A 21,207-nucleotide genomic window follows, 5' to 3' on the forward strand; every position below is an offset into this window, starting at 1 on the left:
ATCTGAGGAAAAACGGAGCAGAACTCAGAGGATTACTTGTTGCCTGCTACCAAGCAGTAGAAAATTTGACATCTTGGACCTCTGAAGAGAGCTGGAACCCGGGGCCCTGCCACCAGATTGGCTGGAATTTGGGCCATAAAATGAGGTGGGTGGGCTACTTGTGGTCTATGAATATTTCGCCATTTGCTTTTAATGTCAGTTGCTGTATTAGTATACTGCTTTGTTAACACTGAATAAAGAGGGGTCACAGCCTGATGGTGGGGAATATTACAAGCATGTGAATTCTGAAAAGATACCAATGCTGAACAACTGAAGTTTAAGATCCGAAGTAGCAGAACACTGAGTTAGGCCATATCCCATGCTCAGGCTCTTCCTAAAAACAAGAGAGCTTCCAATTTCCCAGCTCTGGCTGAACAGAACGACAAATCAACCTTGCCTGGAGAAGGTATTTCTCCTGGTCCAGCCTGTCCAAATGAAGACCCTTTTCCTTCTGCACATTCAGCAGGTAGATAACAACATATCTCCTGTCTCCACGTTCAAATAGAGGTAGGCCCACCTACATTCCCAGGATCATGATTCACGAGGTACACAGTCCTCCATCATAAGTCTTGACCTGCACTGATGCAGACGTAGCAATATCTCCATGCTTAGCCTGCAGTGAACTGGTCCAACCCAAACTCATCCCAAATTGAGGTAGATTCTTCCTCCTCCACAGTGATCCTGACAAAGCTATTGATTCACCCTGCCCACAGGCCTATAGGCTCTTTTGAAGTTAGGTGTTTCTCTACATCTAACCTCAAGCTGTAAAGAGGTAATCCCTATCCATCTTTATTTCAGAGGTAGAGACCATCCTGCAAAGAGGGTGAGCCCACACAAATGAGAATTGGCCCTAATCTCCAGGCTTGCAAAGAATACATTTTACAGAAAGATCAATCCCCAATATCCAGGTGTAGACCATTCAAAAGAAGATCTCTCCCCCCCAAGCTCATTCTACAAAAAAGAAGATCCTACCCCGTTTAGACTTGGCTCACATAGAAGAAACCTTTATCTTTAAGCTTGGTTCACATTTCCAGACTCATGTGAAGGTGGCAGGCTTTCTACAGTCTCCAGGCTCCATCTGGCAGAGGGAAAGTAGGTATTCTGCTCTTTCCATGCTCAGTATTCACAGAGGTATGTAGGAATAGGTTACTTATCTGGTCAGGGTTCTGCATCATAGCAATCTCAATTGAAGTCATAAACACTAGAATAATTATATGCTGCCTGTGTAGACCCCAGAGCACTTGCCTATATATGTATACTTCATTTTAAAATTCTATACAATTCCATAGGGTGCTGAATCACATGGAGAGGTTGATGTCCATCTCATTTGATCATGAGATACATCTTATGAGCCTATCAGAGGCTCAGTTTCTTTTCTGTGAGAATACAATAATTCTGAATACTAGCATCATGCCTGCATTACAACAGTTTATGTGCAGAAATGTGAAAATGTATGAGGAAAAGAAAAAGAAACTGCAGACTGATAGGCTTTTATTGTAAAGAGTAAAGAACAATGCTGTTCCTTTATGAATGCAGGACACTTCTCTGCCCACAGTGCACTCCACTAATGTTGATGTTTTCATTTTGTCTATTGTATTTGTTATGTATTTATTTATTGGTTTACATAATCATGTGACAATAAATGTGTATTTTAGTTGTCTATGTAGTAATTCTGAAACTGTGTTTATGCAGTATATTTTATTTTTGGGGCTTCCTTGCTACTTTTTGTAGGAATGTGCTATGTATAAAGCCCAAAGTGAATGAAAGTCAATCATTGCTGTTGTAAAAATTGAGATTATATTTGTTTTCCTAGTGGCCAATTATCATGACCTCCATATAGTAGTTTCTGTAGCTCATTGCTCTGTCACTTTTCAATTTTGTTGCACAGAAGTGCATAAGGAAGATGTTTTTTATTTGCAATTTCCTAGTTGAGGTGGTGGCAGCAAATAAGATCTCACTTTTAGATGTGTTGGCGCTGTGAATTCTCTGTGCCGCGTATACTATTCTGCATGAAATATAAAAAAAATGTAACCTTAGTTTATCCAAAACTACTGAATGGATTTACATCAAAACACAAAAAGCACACTTTATGGACGAGGATCTAGCTTTCTTTCAAATTTGGTGTAGATCCATTCAGCAGTTTGGGCTGTAGCAGGGTCTAAAATTCACATGGAAAGACGAATGTGGAAAATGCGTTTTAGAACCCCCTTTTCCTCAGCCTCTGCTTAACGGATCACCCCGAATCCCCCCCCCGAGTGGGTCAGGCCCTGGGGAAATTGTTTCTAATTTTAATTGGGGAGGGAGACACATGCAACCCCATCCCCAAGCTGATTTTAGCCCTGGGGAACCCTTCCCCCATTGGCCACCCATTTGTAAAATTGGGAGGGGGAGGCAGCCCCCTGTACCGACTTTGGCCCCAGGGACCCACCCCCTCAGGGCCCCTATGAAGAGGAGTGGGGTATGTGGCCCCCCTCCTGGGATAATTTCGGACCGCGGACCGCCACCACCCAGGGCCTGGCCATGAAAGAAAGGGGGCAGTCCTTTGGCGTTCCCAATAGGAGCACCAAAGCTCGGTACTGCACAGACCGAAATGCACAATGTTGTGCATTTCGTTCTGTGCAGGATCTAGGGGTGCCCACATGCAGGGGGCACAACATCTTCAGTCTCAGTTTACATGTAGGTATGCTTTCTACATGTATGATGGAGCCTTGCAAGTGATTACCACGCATGTCTTTACAACGTGGTCATTACAACGCCTGCAACACTACCGCCCAAGTCTTTACCATGCATATGTCTTTACTACACATGCCCTTAGAATGAAATTTCATTGTAAATGCATGCACGGTAAAGGCAAATGAGTGATAAAATTTAATAGATAAGTATTACCCCCATATGTGTGTGTATATATATATTCACTGAAAAAACCATAGGTTTCACACATGTTATAGTTAGCTGGACATTTCACTCGTAAAAAAACAATGAAATTCCCCCGTTATAGTTAGTTCAGCTAACTATAACTCGCGCGCCCGCAATCCACTGCTGATGACGTCACATATTACATCACTCATGACATGGTCAGTGACATCACTCATGACATCACTGATGACATCTCAAATGACATCACTGATGACATCACTGATGACATCATCCATTGAGTATGAGTTTCTGAACAATTTTAATATGTTTAATATATATAGGGAAAGGCCTGTTGAAGAATGAGTGGGTTTACAAGTGTGTAAATGGATGATTTTCTGTGGTGCGTAACTGACTCTATAAGTGAGTCATTAAATGTATCTTACTGCAGACTAGTGACTAAACTGTGTAAATGTTTGTATGTGTCTGTATGTTGGTGTATAAGTGGCGGCATGGTTTTGTGAATACCTATATAAGTGTCTATATGAGTTATGGATTGCTTGTCTCAGTATCGGTATGGGTTCCTGAGTGTTTGTGTGGGTAGGGTGTGTGTGACTCTATGCATAGATGTGTGAGTGGGTGATTCTATGGGTGCATGGTTTTAAGAGTGCATCTGTGATGGACTGTATGGTTGAGTGAGTGTATGTATGGGTGTGTTAGGGATTGAATGTATATCTCAGTGGTACATTTGAGACTAACTACATATGTGAAAGGCAGTATATATGCATGTAAGAGTATATAAGTGGGTAGATGTGAGAGTGTGTGATTGTGAGAGTGACTGTATGGATGAGTGTGTGCTTGTATCAATGATTCTATAAGAGCGTAAGAATGTGATACTATTTTTATGAGTAAGTGAACTTGAGTGTGTATAACCGCATAGGTGAGTATATGGGAGTGTGATTATTTGCATGACTGAGTAGGTGTGAGAGTACCTCTATGGATGATTGGTAGTGTGTGAGTGTCTATATAGGTGTATAAATGCATATGATAGTTTTGTATGGAGTGACTGTAAGTATGAGTGACTGTACAGGTGAATGAGTGGAGGTGTATGTAGACCTAAGAGTTAATAAGTGGGTATGTAGTTATTGGTATTGCAGTATGTATGGTTTTGAGAATGGAACTCTGAAATTTTGAGTCGGTGTATCAAAGGTTATATTAGGGTGTGAGAAGATGTGGTAATTTATCACATGGATGACGTCATCAGTGATGTCATCAGTGATGTCATTTGAGATGTCATCAGTGATGTCATGAGTGATGTCACTGACCATGTCACGAGTGATGTAATATGTGACGTCATCAGCAGTGGATTGCGGGCGCGCGAGTTATAGTTAGCTGAACTAACTATAACGGGGGAATTTCATTGGTTTTTTACGAGTGACATGTCCAGCTAACTATAACATGTGTGAAACCTATGGTTTTTTCAGTGAATTTGCAAGGTTTTTTAAATGCTAATTCCTAACTATAACGTGTGTGAAACCTATGGTTTTTTCAGTGAATTTGCAAGGTTTTTTAAATGCTAATTCCTAACTATAACATGTGTGAAACATATGTTTTTTTTAGTGAATTTGCAAGGTTTTTTAAATGCTAATTCCTAACTATAACATGTGTGAAACCTATGGTTTTTAAAGTGAATTTGCAAGGTTTTTTAAATGCTAATTTATGAATGTATTATTATATTTTTTAAATATTTATTTTACAATAAGCTACCTATATATATAGTTATAGATTAACTTTATCCTGTAATATGGAATGGCTCATTTTTTATTTTTTTTTAATTTGGATAGAGTTGAACAGCATAGTTAATATCTTCTATAAACTTATAAACACTTTTAATTATTTTTTTTTTTAAGTGTTTTTGACCGTGCGCGCACGGTGCGCGCACGGTGCACGCATGTGTACGTGCTCCATGTGCGCATGCGTACGTGCTCCACGTACGCATGCGTACATCGTGCGTGCTCCGTACGCGCATGCATACGTGCTCCGTACACGCGTGCTCCATATGCGCATGCGTGCGTGCTCCGTACGCGCATGCGCGCGTGCTCCATACGCGTGTGCTCCGTACGCGCATGCGTGCGCGCTCCGTGCGCATGCGCGTGCTCCATACGCGCATGCGTGCGTGCTCCGTGCACGCACGGCAAGTCATGTGATTTAGAAACAACACTTTTCATTGGTTTATAGTAGTTTCAGGTCATGTGATTAAGAAACAACACTTTTCATTGATTTATAGTAGTTTCAGTTCCAGAAACTTCCAACACCACACCCACTCCCCTCATTATTACTTCTGATTCCCTGGGAGAAGGAGCTGAGCAGCTTTTCCAGTACTCCAGTACTTGAGAATGGCAGAGCAGCAGTCATCTTCTGGGAGTGAGCAGGAGACCCTTGTGCCACAGAGACAGAGGAAACAGAAAAACTCTTTTATATGGCAATTTTTCACTTTTCCAGAGGGGCAGAAGAAGGTGAATGCTCCAAAAGTCACCTGCAATATTTGTGGTGGTGTCTTATCAAGAGGAGATCCTAAAAAGAAATACTCTTTTAGTATCTTCACTATGATCAGGCACGTTAGAGATGTACATCCTGTGGCTTATGCTCGAGCTGCTAGAGAAAACCCTCCAGCAGCTTAGCCGAGCACATCCGCAGCAGCTCAGCCGAGCACATCATCGGCAGCTCAGCCGAGCACTTCATCTGCGGCAGCAGCTTCACCTGCTTCTGTTCCTCTGGATATACCACCTTTGTTCAAGAGGGTGCATATACAATGCAATGTGTGCAATGCTCTTCTCTCTTATGGGGACACCATCATTCCCCTAATAGAGAGCAAGATATAACAGCACACATGCGGCACCCTATAATTTTTGTCATTTTTTGGTTCCTCTGTTCCTCTATTAACACAACGGCTCTTTTTAGAGCCACCTAACATCTAAACACTTAAATTTGATTTTTAATTCTATTTTTTTAATGATTTTTTTTCCACCATGCGCACACCCCGCGATTTAAAAAAAAATAAAAAAATTTTTTTTTCACCCTTCATGGTCCTTCAGGGACCCCCTGACAAAAGCTAGGGGGTCAGGAACTCTGTACCCTGCCCCCTTTTCACGTTCTCCACCTTTCTTTTTCACTGTCACACACAAAATGGCAGACAACACTTCCTGATTTCGACCGATTCGAATGTTGACTGACATGTAACCACCAATCAGAATTACGCTCGCGCACGGCACGGTACGGTACGCGCATATAGATATTTATGTACTTTTAACTGCAATTTTCTCAGGAACTACTGAACAGATTGACACCATATATACAAAAGGCACATCCCTGACCTGAGGACTACCTCTTTGCCAAATTTCAAGTAATTCTGTTCAGCCGTTCGGGCTGTACCTTCGACTAAAGGTCCTATGGGAAAATGCATGGGGAAAACGCGTTTTGGGACCCCCCTTTTTTCTCAGCCCCCGCTTGACGAATCACCCGAGACTTCCAGGGTAGGAGCTGAGCGGAGCGCCCCATTAGTTTTGAAAATTTCGCGAGGATCCGTCAACCGGCGCCAAAGTTATTCAAAATAGAATTTTCAGATTTCCTATGGAAACACGGTCCTAACTATAACTATCTACTGGCGACCGCCAGTAGATAATATATATATTTATACACATATACATATATACATAAATATATATATATAAAAATACAAATTTAAATATATATATACATATATATACACATACATGCACACACAAGCAGACACCCTTGCGACCCCAAAACCCATACCCACCCTAAAAAAACTTACCACCCATAACCACCCTACACCCTAAAAGTTTCCCTTACCACCCAAAACCCCAAATCCTCTCTAAATTAAAAAAAATAACTCACCACAGAAAACCCAAACCCAGCCTAAACCCTGAAAATTCCCTTACCACCCAAAAATCCACACCCACTTTAAACCCTCAAATTACCCTTGCCACCCAAAAATTCATACCCACCCTAAAAATTATCTTCCCACACAAATCCTAAACCCTAAAAACTCCCTTAACACACAAAACCCCACACCCACCCTAAACCCTAAAAATTCCTTACAACCCAAAACCCCACATACTCTTACCCACCGTAAGCTCTAAAAAACCCTTTTCCCTAATATATACACATACCCACATATATATGTATATATACACACATGCACAAATATATATGTAAAAAACACTTAATACTTACATGTACTTACATTTAAAACTTTAACAACGAATATGACTTAACCATTCATGCCTTTACAGTGAAATTCTGGCATGCGTGGTAAAGGCATATTCGTTGTAAAGACTTGCGTGGTAATGGTGTGTGTGACAGTGTTGAATACGTGGTAAAGCCTGCGTGGTATAGGCAAGCGGGGTTCTGGCTTTGTTCTAAAGGCTGTTTTGCATGCTAGCTATCATCTCCAGACTTGGGCCAACAGATGTAGCTCCCCTACTCCAAACTCACACACAGAGATAGACCCTCTTCCATTTCAAAGATTACATTTCATAAATTTGGACCCGCCCAAACTCTAAGGTCTTGCTGAATAAACGTAGCACCACCACATCTCCAAATTCAGTTCACAGAGATATAGAGCACATTCTTCTGCAGGTTTGGCTGAAATGAGAAACCTAATCTCAAGGCCTTTTGTACATGTTGTTTGGCCAGACAAAGGTAGACTACCCTTTATCTCCAGCATCCATCTTCCAAAAGGCAGTATTCCCATCTCCAAACTCACCCAAAAGGTGGATCCTCCAGCCTACACAGACATACACCCTTTTCCATCTCTAGGCTTGGGCTACCAACAGGTTCTCACATATTTCCTTGGCTGACCTACAGGTAGATCCTCTACGATGAGCCGACTCTGATAGAGCCAGATTTCTCAAGATTAAGCATTGCTCTGTTTTGTGTTTCAGACAGACTGCATTTAAATTGGCACGCAGATTTTGGTGCAAGTGAAAACACATGGCACATGAAATATGAAATGAGGCCTAGTCAAAAGCATTTAAAAGGGGCACTTTTGGTGCAATGAAAGTGAAAGACATAAAATGAGGCCTGGTCAAAATGCTTTCAGTCGGAAACGCTTGTGTTGAATTAACATGTGTTTTTGCAGTGTAGAGAAATTCATGATTGCAGTTTCCTTTTTAGCGTTGAAGATAAAATGGAATGTGTTCTCCCCTCCCAGCTCCTTTATGTATTATCTGTATGCGCTTTGAAAATTTGCACTGATGACTGTTTATGCTATGTTGTACATTGCACATTTTTGCATGTTGTGCACAAATAATAGAGAAGCTGCTTTAAATTAATAGCTTTTGCTAGGTAATAACTAATACAGGGTAATAGTAAGGGGGAAGGTAAACATAATTGATTTTATTTAATAAATTAATAATTTTTGTATTTGTTTTGTTTTTGGCCTACCAAAATTAGACAATGGAGAGGGAGAGAGGCAGATGAACAGACCAGGGCAGAGAGTGCAGCTGATAGAAAAGGTTTAGATTTAAATGCTAAAACTCTAAGTTTATGCTTTGACTAACTAACTAGTTTTGAAAAGATTTAGTTGTCTTATGCGGTTGATTCGTGAGCGTTATCACGCGGGTCAGGATCGGCAGTGACTTGTTGACAGACGAGGACTTGACGTATCATGGTCGGGCCATTTTTTCGACAGCTTTAACTTGTTGATATTTGAAACTGCACCATTTCAATAGGGTTTCTGTAGGCTTTTGTGTCAATTTTGATAGGCCACCCAACTTGTTATTGGTCCACCATATTGGGTGTGCAGTTTAGTGGAATAGCACTACTTCATTATGATTTATGCTCAATCAGCCATTATTTATGATTTATCTTCAGGCTGTATTTCAAACTTACCACAGTCTTTTACTGTTCGTGACTGGTCTTAACTATTAGACGTATGACTACGTATGGATCTTCTACCAACCTTGGTTTAACTACGTATCCATTGAGAATCAATCTTTAGCCTGCAGAAAGTCTGAATACTGATTAGTACAGACGAAACATGTGTTGGCTGTTGTTTACGCTGGACACTATTTAGAAAATCAATAAAAGGAACGTTTTCTACAGAAGTCTCGAGGACTACCCATTATGTCCTATGCATTTTAAATTTCCATGTGTAATTTCAAGATTGTTTGGACTGAATTATTGAATTTGGATTAACATATGTCCACAACATTGTTTCTTTTCTTGGACCAAATTTTACTTATGATATGTGTTCTGTAATAGCTTATTCTTTTTCCTGTTAAGTTGCATGTTGTTTTTGACGTGCTAAAAGCACTCTTGGGTGGTGGGTGCCTTCAGCTAGCCAAGCACCCCGCTGTACTTACAGCAACTTGTCTATTATTCAAGCCATTGACTGTCAGTTTGTACAATATCTGTTTATTGTGATGTGTGGTTTTTCCCTTCCAGGGAACGCTACTACCCTCTTTTTGTGATTATGGCTGAGAATTGTACTGAATGAGAGACGCATGCGCAGAACTGCCAAGTGCCAATCATGCCAAAGTACCAGTGGTTGTGGGATGTGAAAGGTAGGAAGACTGATATATTTTTCTGCCTTAATGTTGCATATTTGTATAATTATTGATGGTGAAACAATAAGACTGTATAAAGCCTTAACGCTTCTTTTGTTAAAACTGGTATCGGTTGGATTTGCAATGAGAACAGGATGGTGAGACCCTCATGTCATCTATGCTAACCAATCACAGTGCAAGTTTCTATTGAAACTGCAACATTATTAGTATGGTCAACCAAGAATTAGAGTATAAATAATGACCTCTTTGGAGGCGTGTTAGCTTTAGGGGGCGTGTGAGCTTTTTGGGACTAGAAGAGATAGGAGGAGAGAGGAGAGGGAGCAGATGAGGCCAGACATCATATGGGTTAGGCACGTGAACGTCGTGGGTGCAGCCTGGGAGGGGATTGCGTCCGAGGAGAGACAGAGGGAGGTGGGGGCCTTTGCTCATATTTTTTTCAGAGAGTCCTTGCACGTCATATTTTTGGCAAGGCAGATCACATTCCTCTGCGGTCTGTGAAGGAGGGCCCTTTTCAGGAGCAGCCTCTCTGGCAGACAATGGAGATGGAGAGAGGCAGATGAACAGACCAGGGTAGAGAGTGCAGCTGATAGAAAAGGTTTAGATTTAAATGCTAAAACTCTAAGTTTATGCTTCGACTAACTAACTAGTTTTGAAAAGATTTATTTGTCTTATGCATTTATTTCACTTTATGGGAGATTTTTTGCCAATTAATTATTGATTAACCTTGCAAAACTCACTCTTGAATTATATTTTTCCTGAAACTCTTTAAAGAGTTCTGACTGACATAAAATTAGGGTTTTTTCCTCCTATTGGAGTGCCTTGTATGCAACCTATAATATGTTTTGTATTAATTCTATTTTTCCTATTTTAAATTCTGTAACCTGATTGATATTTGACTAATGAATAAAGGGTCAGAGAACTTTAACTTTTAACTAGAAAATAAAACCCTTTAAAATATTCACAATTGATTTTTCATGTTTATGTAAAGTCTCCTGTAGATAATATACAGTGGCAAGGGTCCAGTACCTTTACAGCGGTAAATTAGAAGTAAATGAGGTTTTGCATTGAGAAATTACCGTGAAATTACCGCTGGATCAGTTTCTGGTAGCAAGAGGATGGTCATTATCGATTAGTGTGGTGATTAAGGATTATTAATATCACCATCAACTATTTGACTAATGGTCTATGGACCTTAGGAGGGAAGTAAAATAATTGCCCGAGTTAGATAAATCTCCAGATTCTCTAAAGAAAGTCCTGATTCCAATGCTCAGAACCTAAAGACGGGCAAAGCAGTACTGGAAGGTGATGCAAGAAGGCGATTGCTGGAGTGGTGTGAGTATCAATAGGGTTGTGAAATGTTCTTAATGTGCTAGGATGTATTTTTGAAGAGTTGGAAATAGTAAGGGTTTTGACTGTTGGTGAAAAGTATGCTCATTTTTGACTTGATGGTTTTATTGATTATATTGGTAATTTCGTAGGACAGATTTTTTGATTATTGATTATATGTTCTTAACATGAAAAGTTAGTGTCTTGTTTTATGTTGTCTGGAAGCACAGGTACAGTGATACCTGGAAATTCCCGTGAAAGGAATAGCAGGTGGTAAATGGAAGCCACACTGCTCTGAGGTTACTTGTCTGATAGAATAACGCTGAGAAGCTATGCAGGGCTGGCAGTGTTAAAGTAGGGACTATTTTCTGTGTAAAAGTGAGAGTGATTGATAGCAAAGAGTTCGCTGGTGAAACTTTGGTGTTATATCACCTAGAAAGGGTAACACTGAAGGAGTAGCAGGTTCTTGTGAGCTTGAGTGAAGGGTAAGCAGAAGGGATTTACTTTGTTACTGTGTTTGAAGAGTAAACAGAAGTTCATACTTTGTGAAGAGTAAGCGGAATGCGTTGCTCGCAGTGAAAAGAAATCTATCCTTGTTTAGTGGAACAGACAGAGTAGCAAATGTTTTTATGTTGTTATTAACAGAATTTTGATTAAGAAAACTCAGAAAAATATTTCAGTAAGATTTTGTGGAGGGTCAGGAGTGCATTTTATGTCTACCAATTTGGGACAAAATTCATGTATGTGGGTTCACCAATGGAGCAAGATTACTGACAAAGAAGGTTCTTTGAGGTTTCCAAAAGATGGTACTTTTGAATTGCAAATTATTGACAAATTATGGGAAGTGTTATGTGAAATAAAGACATCATCTAGAGCTGCACAATTTGAGGCCTTAAGCATGTGGAAAAAGACAGCAAGAGACAAAGCAAGTGAGGATAAAAAAAGGTAAAGCACCAGATACAGGAGAAGGGAATTAATGATGACAAAAAGCTTCAAATAAATAGTGATCCAGGGGATGAAATAATGGATGCATTGTTAACTGAGTGTCCACCACTTTATGTGATTCCCATTAAAAAATACTGAAAATAGTGTACCAGTAAGTACTAGAGTGGCGACTGCTTCTGTTAAACAGAGAGAAACACAGATTGAGAGAACTGTGCAGACATTTTAGATTGACCCATTACCTGTTGATTCAGCACTGACAGTGATACCTCCAGGTGTTACTGCTTCAAATGTGACTGATTCAATCCAAATATCACAAACTGCAGATGCACAGGCAATGCCTAGAAAAATTGTGATTGTCCCAATTAATATGGTCCCTACTCAAAAAGCTCAAAGAGCTGCAGAAGGAGTGATTTTGTCAGGGTTTATTTCAGAAACTCAGAATTCACAGATTATTGAACAGACAATACCCCAGACAGTCCAAGCACTGAAGGGTGGGGGGGAAATGGTCTTTAAAACATCTGCAGCCCAGGATAAAATGAATATATTGAATATATTTGAAGATGAGATTTTTCAAACCTGCTTTGAGGAAGCAGCAGTGCTTAAAAAGATAGAGAGCATGGGGGGGAAATTAACCCAGAGCTTGAAAAAGAGAAATAGCTCAGTGTTTTAAATCCAACATTTGAACATGAAGAAATTAACAGTCGCTGCTGTTTAAATCATGAAAATGTGAACCAGTGTCAGGAGAAAGAATTAATTTCCCTGAGTAAGGAAACAGCTACATGTGCAGTAACTACACATGATAGACTGACTGATTTGGCTGAAAAATATGAAATTGATGTTTCAGGAAGCTTTCCATTTCAGAAAAGTTTCAGGATACATATAAATGATGAAGCAAATGAGAAAATGTGTTCTTCAGGAATGCAGTTGCACATTGCAGAAGTAATAAAATATATTTTCAAATGCAATGGGTTTGAGAAATTAGGAGACAAGTGGGCAAGAAAACATGAGAAGAAAAAGAAACTACTAGACCCTGTTAGGCAAAATAATAATCAAGATGAGGGAGAAGCGTTTGCTTACTCATTGAGAGAAAGGGTGGGAGAAGTGCATGTTCATGTGCCATGGAACAAAGTGAACTTGCAGCATTTCTGAACACATTCCCACAGTTGAGGGACAAACCTATGCTGTGGTACCCACAAGTTGATGGATTTGTTGAAAATGTATAAGAGTTATGCATTAATTTGGAAATGTTCTTTGACATTGCCATGCAGACTGAATTGTGGTTTGAATCTAAAGTTGTTGTGCAAAGGCCAGGTGAGGAGACAATGACAAGGGTTTGCATGAATGCACCATCATTTTCTATTGTTATGGAGAAAAACATAGCAGTTATTACTTTCCTGAAGGGCAGAGTGCCAGCAAAGGATGTTAATTGGGTACAAATTAAAAGAACACAGAATGGAAGTAAAGGTGTTTTGGTTCGTGCAAATTCAGGTATGGATGCTGCAGTGCTGGAAAAAGTATTCTTTTGCCATCTTTATAACAGCTTTGAGCATTGGAAGAAGACATTTACATTTAAACATGATGCAGCAGTTGGAAATGTGCAAAAACAGAGAGAAATGCAGGTGCAAGATGTGTTAGCCAAGCAAATGCAAATGTCAGTTCAGAAACAGGTACCAGTGGCAGGAGTTTTTCAAGCCCAAATGGTCCCACAAAATATGGAAAATGCTAAAATTAATTTAAATAAGCTGTCCATAGCAAATGTGAATTATTTCCAGAAAAAAAATCAGAACCCACTTCAACAGGTTACTGTATTTGAAAATGAGAGTTTTAACCCTAACAATTCTATATTTACCAAGTCCATTGTGAAAGCAGTGGAAGGTCCAGACTTAGTTGTAGGAGTTTTAAACAAAGACATTACAAACCCAGTTTTAAAAAAATTTGCCCCAAAAATAGGCCCATTTGAGGAAAGTTACCAATTTGTTGTTTGTGGCTCAGGCCTGGCAGGAAAACAATTGTTTTGCAAATTAAACAGCACAAATTACTGTACACTAGATGATGTTAATTATCAGATTCCTGATGAGGATGTACATTTTAAATTGGCCCAACAAGAGACAGCTGTAGCATTGTTTTCAGAAAAGACAGTTGAAAAATTACCTTCTGATTTGAAAGAAATAATACTCACAGAAATAAGGGAGTTCACAGAGAAGGATGTCAGATTAATAAAATGTGTAGAACATGTCTTATTCAAATTAGAATCATGTGACGTATTCAAGAACACCATCAGTTGTAGGAATTTTACCAATAAAAGAATTGTTGATGGAAATGATTGGAAGTTTATGTAACTTTCTAATCACAGGTTCACAGAAACTAAATGAAAAGAACAGAATAGTGCAGGAGATTAATAGCATAACTTTTCCATGTTGTCCTGTGGTACCGAATCCAGCCAATATATTATTTCACATTCCATGTGCTGAAGAATGGCTTACTGTTATTGATTTTTGTCAAGTTCATGTCACAGTGCCATTGCATGAGAATAGTCAGGAGTACTGTCAAAAAGAAGATGAATACCTGGGACACATAATTGGAAAGGGAGGTAGAAAGGTGTCACCAGAGAGAGTGGAAATAATTCACCAGATGAATCCACCTCAAATTCAGAAAGAAGTCAAGATGTTTTTCGGAATGGTTAGTTGCTATAGAGAGTGGTTACTAAACCTTTCCCTAGTGGCTAAGCCTTTACTGTGGCTGACACAAAAGGATGTGTCTGATCCCCTTCCATTGGACAACAATTGCACAAAAGCATTCCTAGAGTTGAAAAAGTGTCGCGCCCCAGCACTAGGAATGAAAGTTTATTTAAAAGAAAATACACCAATTTGCAGTGAGAGGGAGGGCTCTCAGTGCCTGTTCATAAACATGAATGTGTTCAAGGGTCTGTGATGTATTTCCCAATGACCTTTGACCCCAACATCAATGAAACTGAATCTGAGTGTCTAGATGTCATGAAAATATGCATAAAGCCAAGATCAGACTTTAAGGATGAACATCTGATTCAGCCCAACAATGTCCATTTTGTAGATGGCCCATATGTGAAAGGTAACAATGACACATTAAGAGCAGCACATGCTGTGCTCCTTATACATTATGCTGTCAAAGCTTCATGGCTTTCAGTAGTTACCTCAGCCCAAAATTCGAAATTAATTGCCCTTACCATAACATGCAGTATATCTGCTCAAATGGGAGTCACTGTTGTCATGGGAGAGAGAAATGCTAATTCAGTTGCACAAACTTGTGCTCTGTTAGCATATACATTCAATGGAATCTTCACAGGTAAATTAATAGAGGTTCAAGAAATTGTTTCAGAAGCAGAACAACAGGGTTGTATTAGAACTGTTTTTGAGAAAAGTGACAACTGCATAGTAGCAAATTTGTATCTGCAAAAACTGATGCCCAGGTATATATTGACAGTTTCTCTGAAATCAGATCATAATGGGGTTTCAAAGATGATGTGTGTAGAACTACAGATTGGACAAAGATTCGATTGTAGCCATCAGCCTGAAGTTTCAAGCCTAATAAAGCAACACAAAGACAGCACAGAGTTAAACTTTGCAAAAGACTGTGTTTCAGCATCACCAAAGTGGCTTGAAAATGAACATGCAAATGCACTTGTGAAAAACACAGATGAAAAGACTAGCCATTGCTTGGAAGGTCTGACTGATGTGGAGCGTGCAGTTTCTCACCAGATTGCAGCTGCTACACAAGATCTACATAATGAATGGTGCCAAAACTTTGATCTGAGAGAAGCTGTGAAATGGAAAGGCATGTTCCAAAGGATCCTGGCAAAGACTGTTGTGAAATGTGGTGGCCTTCCAAATTGGGATCATGCCTCTCACACACGTATGGTCCTGTGTCCCTCTGATAAAACAGCTCCTCTTCAAGAAGATATGCCAGCAGTAGTCAAAGGTCCACAGAAGAGGGTCAGTCAAGCTGTAAGGGAACACACAGAGTCTGAAACAGCACTAAAGAAAACTGAAGTGGCACTGGAAAAGCAAAAAATTGAAACTGACTCAGATGAAAGCGGTGTCCAAAGGGTGAAAGAGTCAGATGTGGCCTCTGAAGAAGAAATTGGTGCTGTGGGCCTACGAGTAGAGGTAGGAAAAAGCTGGCTGAAAGAGTATCCAAAACGTTTGCAGTGGCCCCTTGAAAAATCATTTGTACCCATAGCTGAAACATCTGAATCTGATCAAAGTGAAAATAAAAGTGAAAGGCTTGGATTGAAAAAGTGCAAAGAATTGATGGTGCTCTGTCAGAGTTTCTCAGCACCTGAGCCACTTTGAATGAACTGTATGAGCCACCCTGATAGCAAGCTGGTGACAAAGAGAAAAAAAAGAAAGGCTGAAACAATAACTGAGAATTGTCAAGAGCTGAAGAGAAAATAATCTTTGAATGATGAAAGAAAAAGAAGAAAAGAAAAGAAAACAGAACTGTCCTGTTGAATTTTCCTTTTATTATTTTAGTTACTTATTTTAGAGAAGACTAACAGTTCTTAGAAGCTACTTACAAGACTCTGCACTAAACTTTGAGCTTGACTATATATGATCTGATTACAGACAAAAACTTGTGCTGCCTTAAATAGAGGTAAAATTGTGATATGCTCATCTTTTGCAATAAAAATGTCACTTGTGAAAATAAATAAGTGTGATGCTTTTCAAATCATTTGAGGTATCATGATTTGTTATCCTCAAAGGGTGAGTTAATAGAGCTAGATTTCTCAAGATTAAGCATCGCTCTGTTTTGTGTTTCAGACAGACTGCATTTAAATTGGCACACAGATTTTGGTGCAAGTGAAAACACATGGCACATGATATATGAAATAAGGCCTAGACAAATAAAGGGGCATTTTTGGTGCATGCAAAGTGAAAGACATAAAATGAGGCCTGGTCAAAATGCTTTCAGTCTGAAATGCTTGTGCTGAATTAAAATGTGTTTTTGCAGTGTAGAGAAACTCATGATTGCAGTTTCCTTTTTAGCTTTGAAGATAAAATGCTGTGTGTTCTCTCCTCCCAGCTCCTTTTCCCTATAATCTACACTCCCTGTCCACGTCTCAAGAGACTCTGGCTTTGTTGCATATTTAGACAATGCATATTCAGTTCATAACACATCTTTTTATAATGTGTATTAATTAATCAACCAACACTACACGTGGGGCAAAAGCATTTTGCATGAAAATCTATCTAAAACATTAGAACATGTTGCTATACGTATGTATTATCTGTATGCGCTTTGAAAATTTGCACTGATGCCTGTTTATGCTATGTTGTTACATTGCACATTTTTGCATGTTGTGCACAAATAATAGAAAAGCTGCTTTAAATTAATAGCTTTTGATAGGTAATAACTAATACAGGGTAATAGTATGGGGGAAGGTAAACATAATGGATTTTATTTCATAAATTAATACTTTTTGTGTTTGTTTTGTTTTTGGCCTATCATAAAATGGCTGCCTGGGAATACAGCATGGCTGAGAATTGTACTGAATGAGAGACGCATGCTCAGAACTGACAATTGCCTCAAGTGAAGAGACATAGGTCAAGGCCACAGCGAACTGTACATTCTTGTTATCATGCCAATGTACCAGTGGTTGTGGGATGTGAAAGGTAGGAAGAAATGGACTGATACATTTTTCTGCCTTAATGTTGCATATTTGTATAATTATTGATGGTGAAACAATAAGACTGTATTAAGCATTAAAGCTTCCTTTGTTAAAACTGGCATGGGTTGGATGTGCAATGAGAACAGGATGGTGTTAGCTTTAGGGTGTGTGTGAGCTTTTTGGGACTAGAAGAGATAGGAGGAGAGAGGTGAGGGAGCAGGTGGGGCCAGACATCATATGGGTTAGGCACGTGAACGTCGCGGGTGCAGCCTGGGAGGAGATTGCGTCCGAGGAGAGACAGCGGGAGGTGGGGGCCTCTGCTCATATTTTTTTCCGAGAGTCCGTGCACGTCATATTTTTGGCAAGGCAGATCACATTCCTCTGTGGTCTGTGAAGGAGGGGCCTTTTCAGGAGCAGCCTCTCTGCTAGACAATGCTTCGACTAACTAACTAGTTTTGAAAAGATTTATTTGTCTTATGCATTTATTTCTCTTTATGGGTGATTGTTTGCCAATTAATTATTGATTAGCCTTGCAAAACTCACTCTTGAATTATATTTTTCCTGAAACTCTTTGAAGAGTTCTGACTGACATAGAATTGGGGTTTTGTTCCTCCTAATGGAGTGCTTTGTATGCAACTTATAATATGTTTTGTATTAATTCTATTTTTCCTATTTTCAATTCTGTAACCTGATTGATTTTTGAGTAATGAATAAAGGGTCAGAGAACTTTAACTTTTAACTAGAAAATAAAACTCTTTTTGATTTTTCATGTTTATGTAAAGTCTACTGAAGGTAATATACAGTGGCAAGGGTCCAGTACCTTTACAGCGGTAAATTAGAAGTAAATGAGGTTTTGCATTGAGAAATTACTGTGAAATTACCGCTGGATCAACTCCCATACCTCATAGTTCAGGCCTCATAGATAAAGACCTGCTCCCATCTCCCAGCAAAGCCTCAACAGACCAGCTTCATCTCCTCTCCAATTTTAGACCACATGGATGTGGGCCCATTTGATCTCCAGACATAGCCCACACAAGCAACCACATTCCTCTTTGGATTAGCCAAATAAGTCAATCTACTCATGTTTATAGATTTAAACCACATAGAGGTAGAATTTGCTCCTCTCCAGGAGTGGCACAGAGGTTGCTCCCACTCCAATGTACAGACTCATGATATACAGACTGAGATAAGTCCTGCTCTACCCCAAACTGGAGAATGTTACTTTAGCCTGTGTCTATCTCCAAGCTCACTGGCACTGGTATAGATCATACATCTTCTCCAGGGTCAGGCAGCATAGTAGTAATCCCTTATCCTATCTTCACACTTAAGATGCAAAGAGGTAGTCTCTCCTGTATCTTCTCTATTTGCAAGCTAAAGTCATGTAGAAGTAGAGACCCTTCTCTGTCATAAGGCTAAGTATGCACTAGGACAGACCCTTCCCAAGTCTAAGCTCATGTTGCACATATGTAGACAGCTCTTTCGGCACCCTCAGTCATCTGGCTTGGATCTCATAGAGGTAGCTGCATCTCCTCCCTGTTCTAGGTTTAACCTGCACAGATGTAGATAGCTCCATACGTCTCTGGATTTGGCTGGCACAAATTCTTCCATCCCCAAGGTCGGGCAAAAGCAGACATCCCCATATCTCCATCATAAGGTTAAAAAAGCAGCAGCTCATCCTTCATGTCCAAGCTCAGATGACCCAACAAACCACTCTATCACGTATTCAGGCTAGGTTCATAAGAGAGATATGCCATACACTATGCCCGTTCTTCAGCTACACATATTTAACCTCCCCACAATCTCCAACTGTGGGAAACCCAAGGTGAACTCCCCCTCAGTCCATATTCTCGCCTCTTAGATGTAAATCTTTCCCTCTTTCAATGTACAAGCTGCAGAGAGTTATCTTCGCATGAAAGTCTCCAAGACACTGCAGGTGTAATCTGCCGATTGCACGCTTTCCAAAAAGTGCAGGTCTGGACACCACATAGGTTTTCCAGCTCTGGACCCACTGAGGTAGTCCTTCTCACATCATTATGTTTAGAGTCACAAAGAAGTTGACACGAATGTTGAAGGCTCAACTCGCACATTTCCACCTCCCCTTACAGCCAGACTCGGGGTGCACAGTGGAAGAACCTCACTTCAAGTCTCAATTGTCACTTCGTACCTTGGTTAAATGCAGCTTCCCGCCAGACCCCCGGGTGCAGATGATAAGATGTTTTGAGAACAGGAAGCACTGTCTTTCCCCTTCTTTCTTCAGGGACAGAGAACCCAGACGACCTCTTGTAATCTTTCCCTTTTCGGACATGGGCACTTGGATGAGGCAACCTGGAGGGAAAGAGGCAAAGCCAGAAATTTGTAAAGCCCAAACTCCTGATCCAGTATGTATATTAGTACCACAGAGGAGACAACAATTGCAACCATTTTTATGGCTCCCTGTCCTATACACTGTACAGAAGTAGTATGTACATAATTTGACGTACCTGTTCCTTTTGCTGCCTCCCTATCGCATGCTCAAAAGCACCTGCTCAAATATTGAATGCCTCCTTTTGATCCCTTATCCCCTGTCTTGTAATACTTATCTGCATTGCCATTCTGTCCCCATTATTCCCACATGTCCTGTTGGATGTCCCCTTTTTGCCCTGTCCCTTCCAAACATCTAAGTAATGCTAAGTCATGCATGTCCCTGTTTGCCCCCATTCTTTGCTAGTCATGGTAATTCCCTCTTGTCAATGTTTGTCCCATGCTTTCTATACTTAGAAACGCCCTGTAGTGCCTGCCCGGGTCTGCTTCCATCCACCGCACATTCCTAGCCTTTGCTCTCATATTCAAATCCCCAAGTCTTGAATGCAATTCTCATACAGTAGTCCTTGAACCCCCTCTAGAATGACAGCGATATGTCCTATCCATGGGTAAAATCTACCTTGTCTTACAAAGGTTTGGCTGGTGTCCAGTAGGATCTCACAGCCCTCCACGATCATGCGCTCGATGGCCAGGTTCTTGCGGATATTCTCTGTCTCGCTCACCTCGTCATGCATTATCCTAAGGATAGAGAGGAAAGACTACATCAGGGTTCTTCAGTCAAGGACATTGCAACAGTGGAAACAGATGCCTAAGCAAATGAATGCTTTAAACATTGCTTACAGTTTAGTTCTTATGCATGATTAATTAAAATCAATTCACGCAATAACAATTCATAAAGTTGTGGATAAAATCCCAAAATGATTAGTTAATATTAACTCATCTTTTTTAAATGGACGCTGACTAGCTTTTTAAAACTGGTATAAAAATACAGTAAATATAAAAATTCTAAAAATATGAATAGGGTACACGAATCGGCGCCTCAGTAACAGTACAAGTCAAAAGTTTAACTTCGTTCTCCAGGCCTCTACTACACAATTGAAAGGGAGTACTGTAGCAAACTAGGGTAACAGTACAACCCCAATAGGCACATGTAGTCGTTAGCAAAGTTAGACCCACAGTGCGATTGACAGGATGAACTCCCGGCTGTTTTGTGCCCAAACTATTAAAAAGTGCCGCTATCTAATCGAGGGTTCAAGACACCAAGCTGGCAGAATAATTCATTGCCACATGTATTTGCATCATAGGCCACCGGAGTGTTTCAAGAACAGCCATGATGGAATATGCAATGGCTATCCAATTATCAGGTTAATGACCACAGTACCAGTCTCCGTGTGTCGACCACACGTCGGGCCCGATTCACAGAACTAACTTAAGACAAAATCCTAAACTTACTACCATTTTGGTATTCACAGAAGGCACTTACTCATTTTGGTATTCACAGAAGGC

The 21,207-nt window shown here is 40.1% G+C and overlaps 1 protein-coding gene across 1 annotated transcript in view; it reads right to left on the reverse strand.

The window, feature by feature from the left end:
* Positions 1 to 21,207, reverse strand: part of RASGRF1 (Ras protein specific guanine nucleotide releasing factor 1) — a 727,100-nt gene that overhangs the window by 361,484 nt on the left and 344,409 nt on the right. Inside the window, exons 9-10 of the mRNA XM_085644699.1 lie at positions 20,321 to 20,439; positions 19,565 to 19,725 (exon numbers count right to left, since the gene is read on the reverse strand). Coding sequence (XP_085500825.1) covers positions 19,565 to 19,725; positions 20,321 to 20,439 — 280 coding nt within the window. The remainder of the gene's footprint in view (positions 1 to 19,564; positions 19,726 to 20,320; positions 20,440 to 21,207) is intronic.

This window comes from Triturus cristatus, chromosome 3_1 (assembly GCF_964204655.1).
Source record: "Triturus cristatus chromosome 3_1, aTriCri1.1, whole genome shotgun sequence".
Lineage (NCBI taxonomy): Eukaryota > Metazoa > Chordata > Amphibia > Caudata > Salamandridae > Triturus > Triturus cristatus.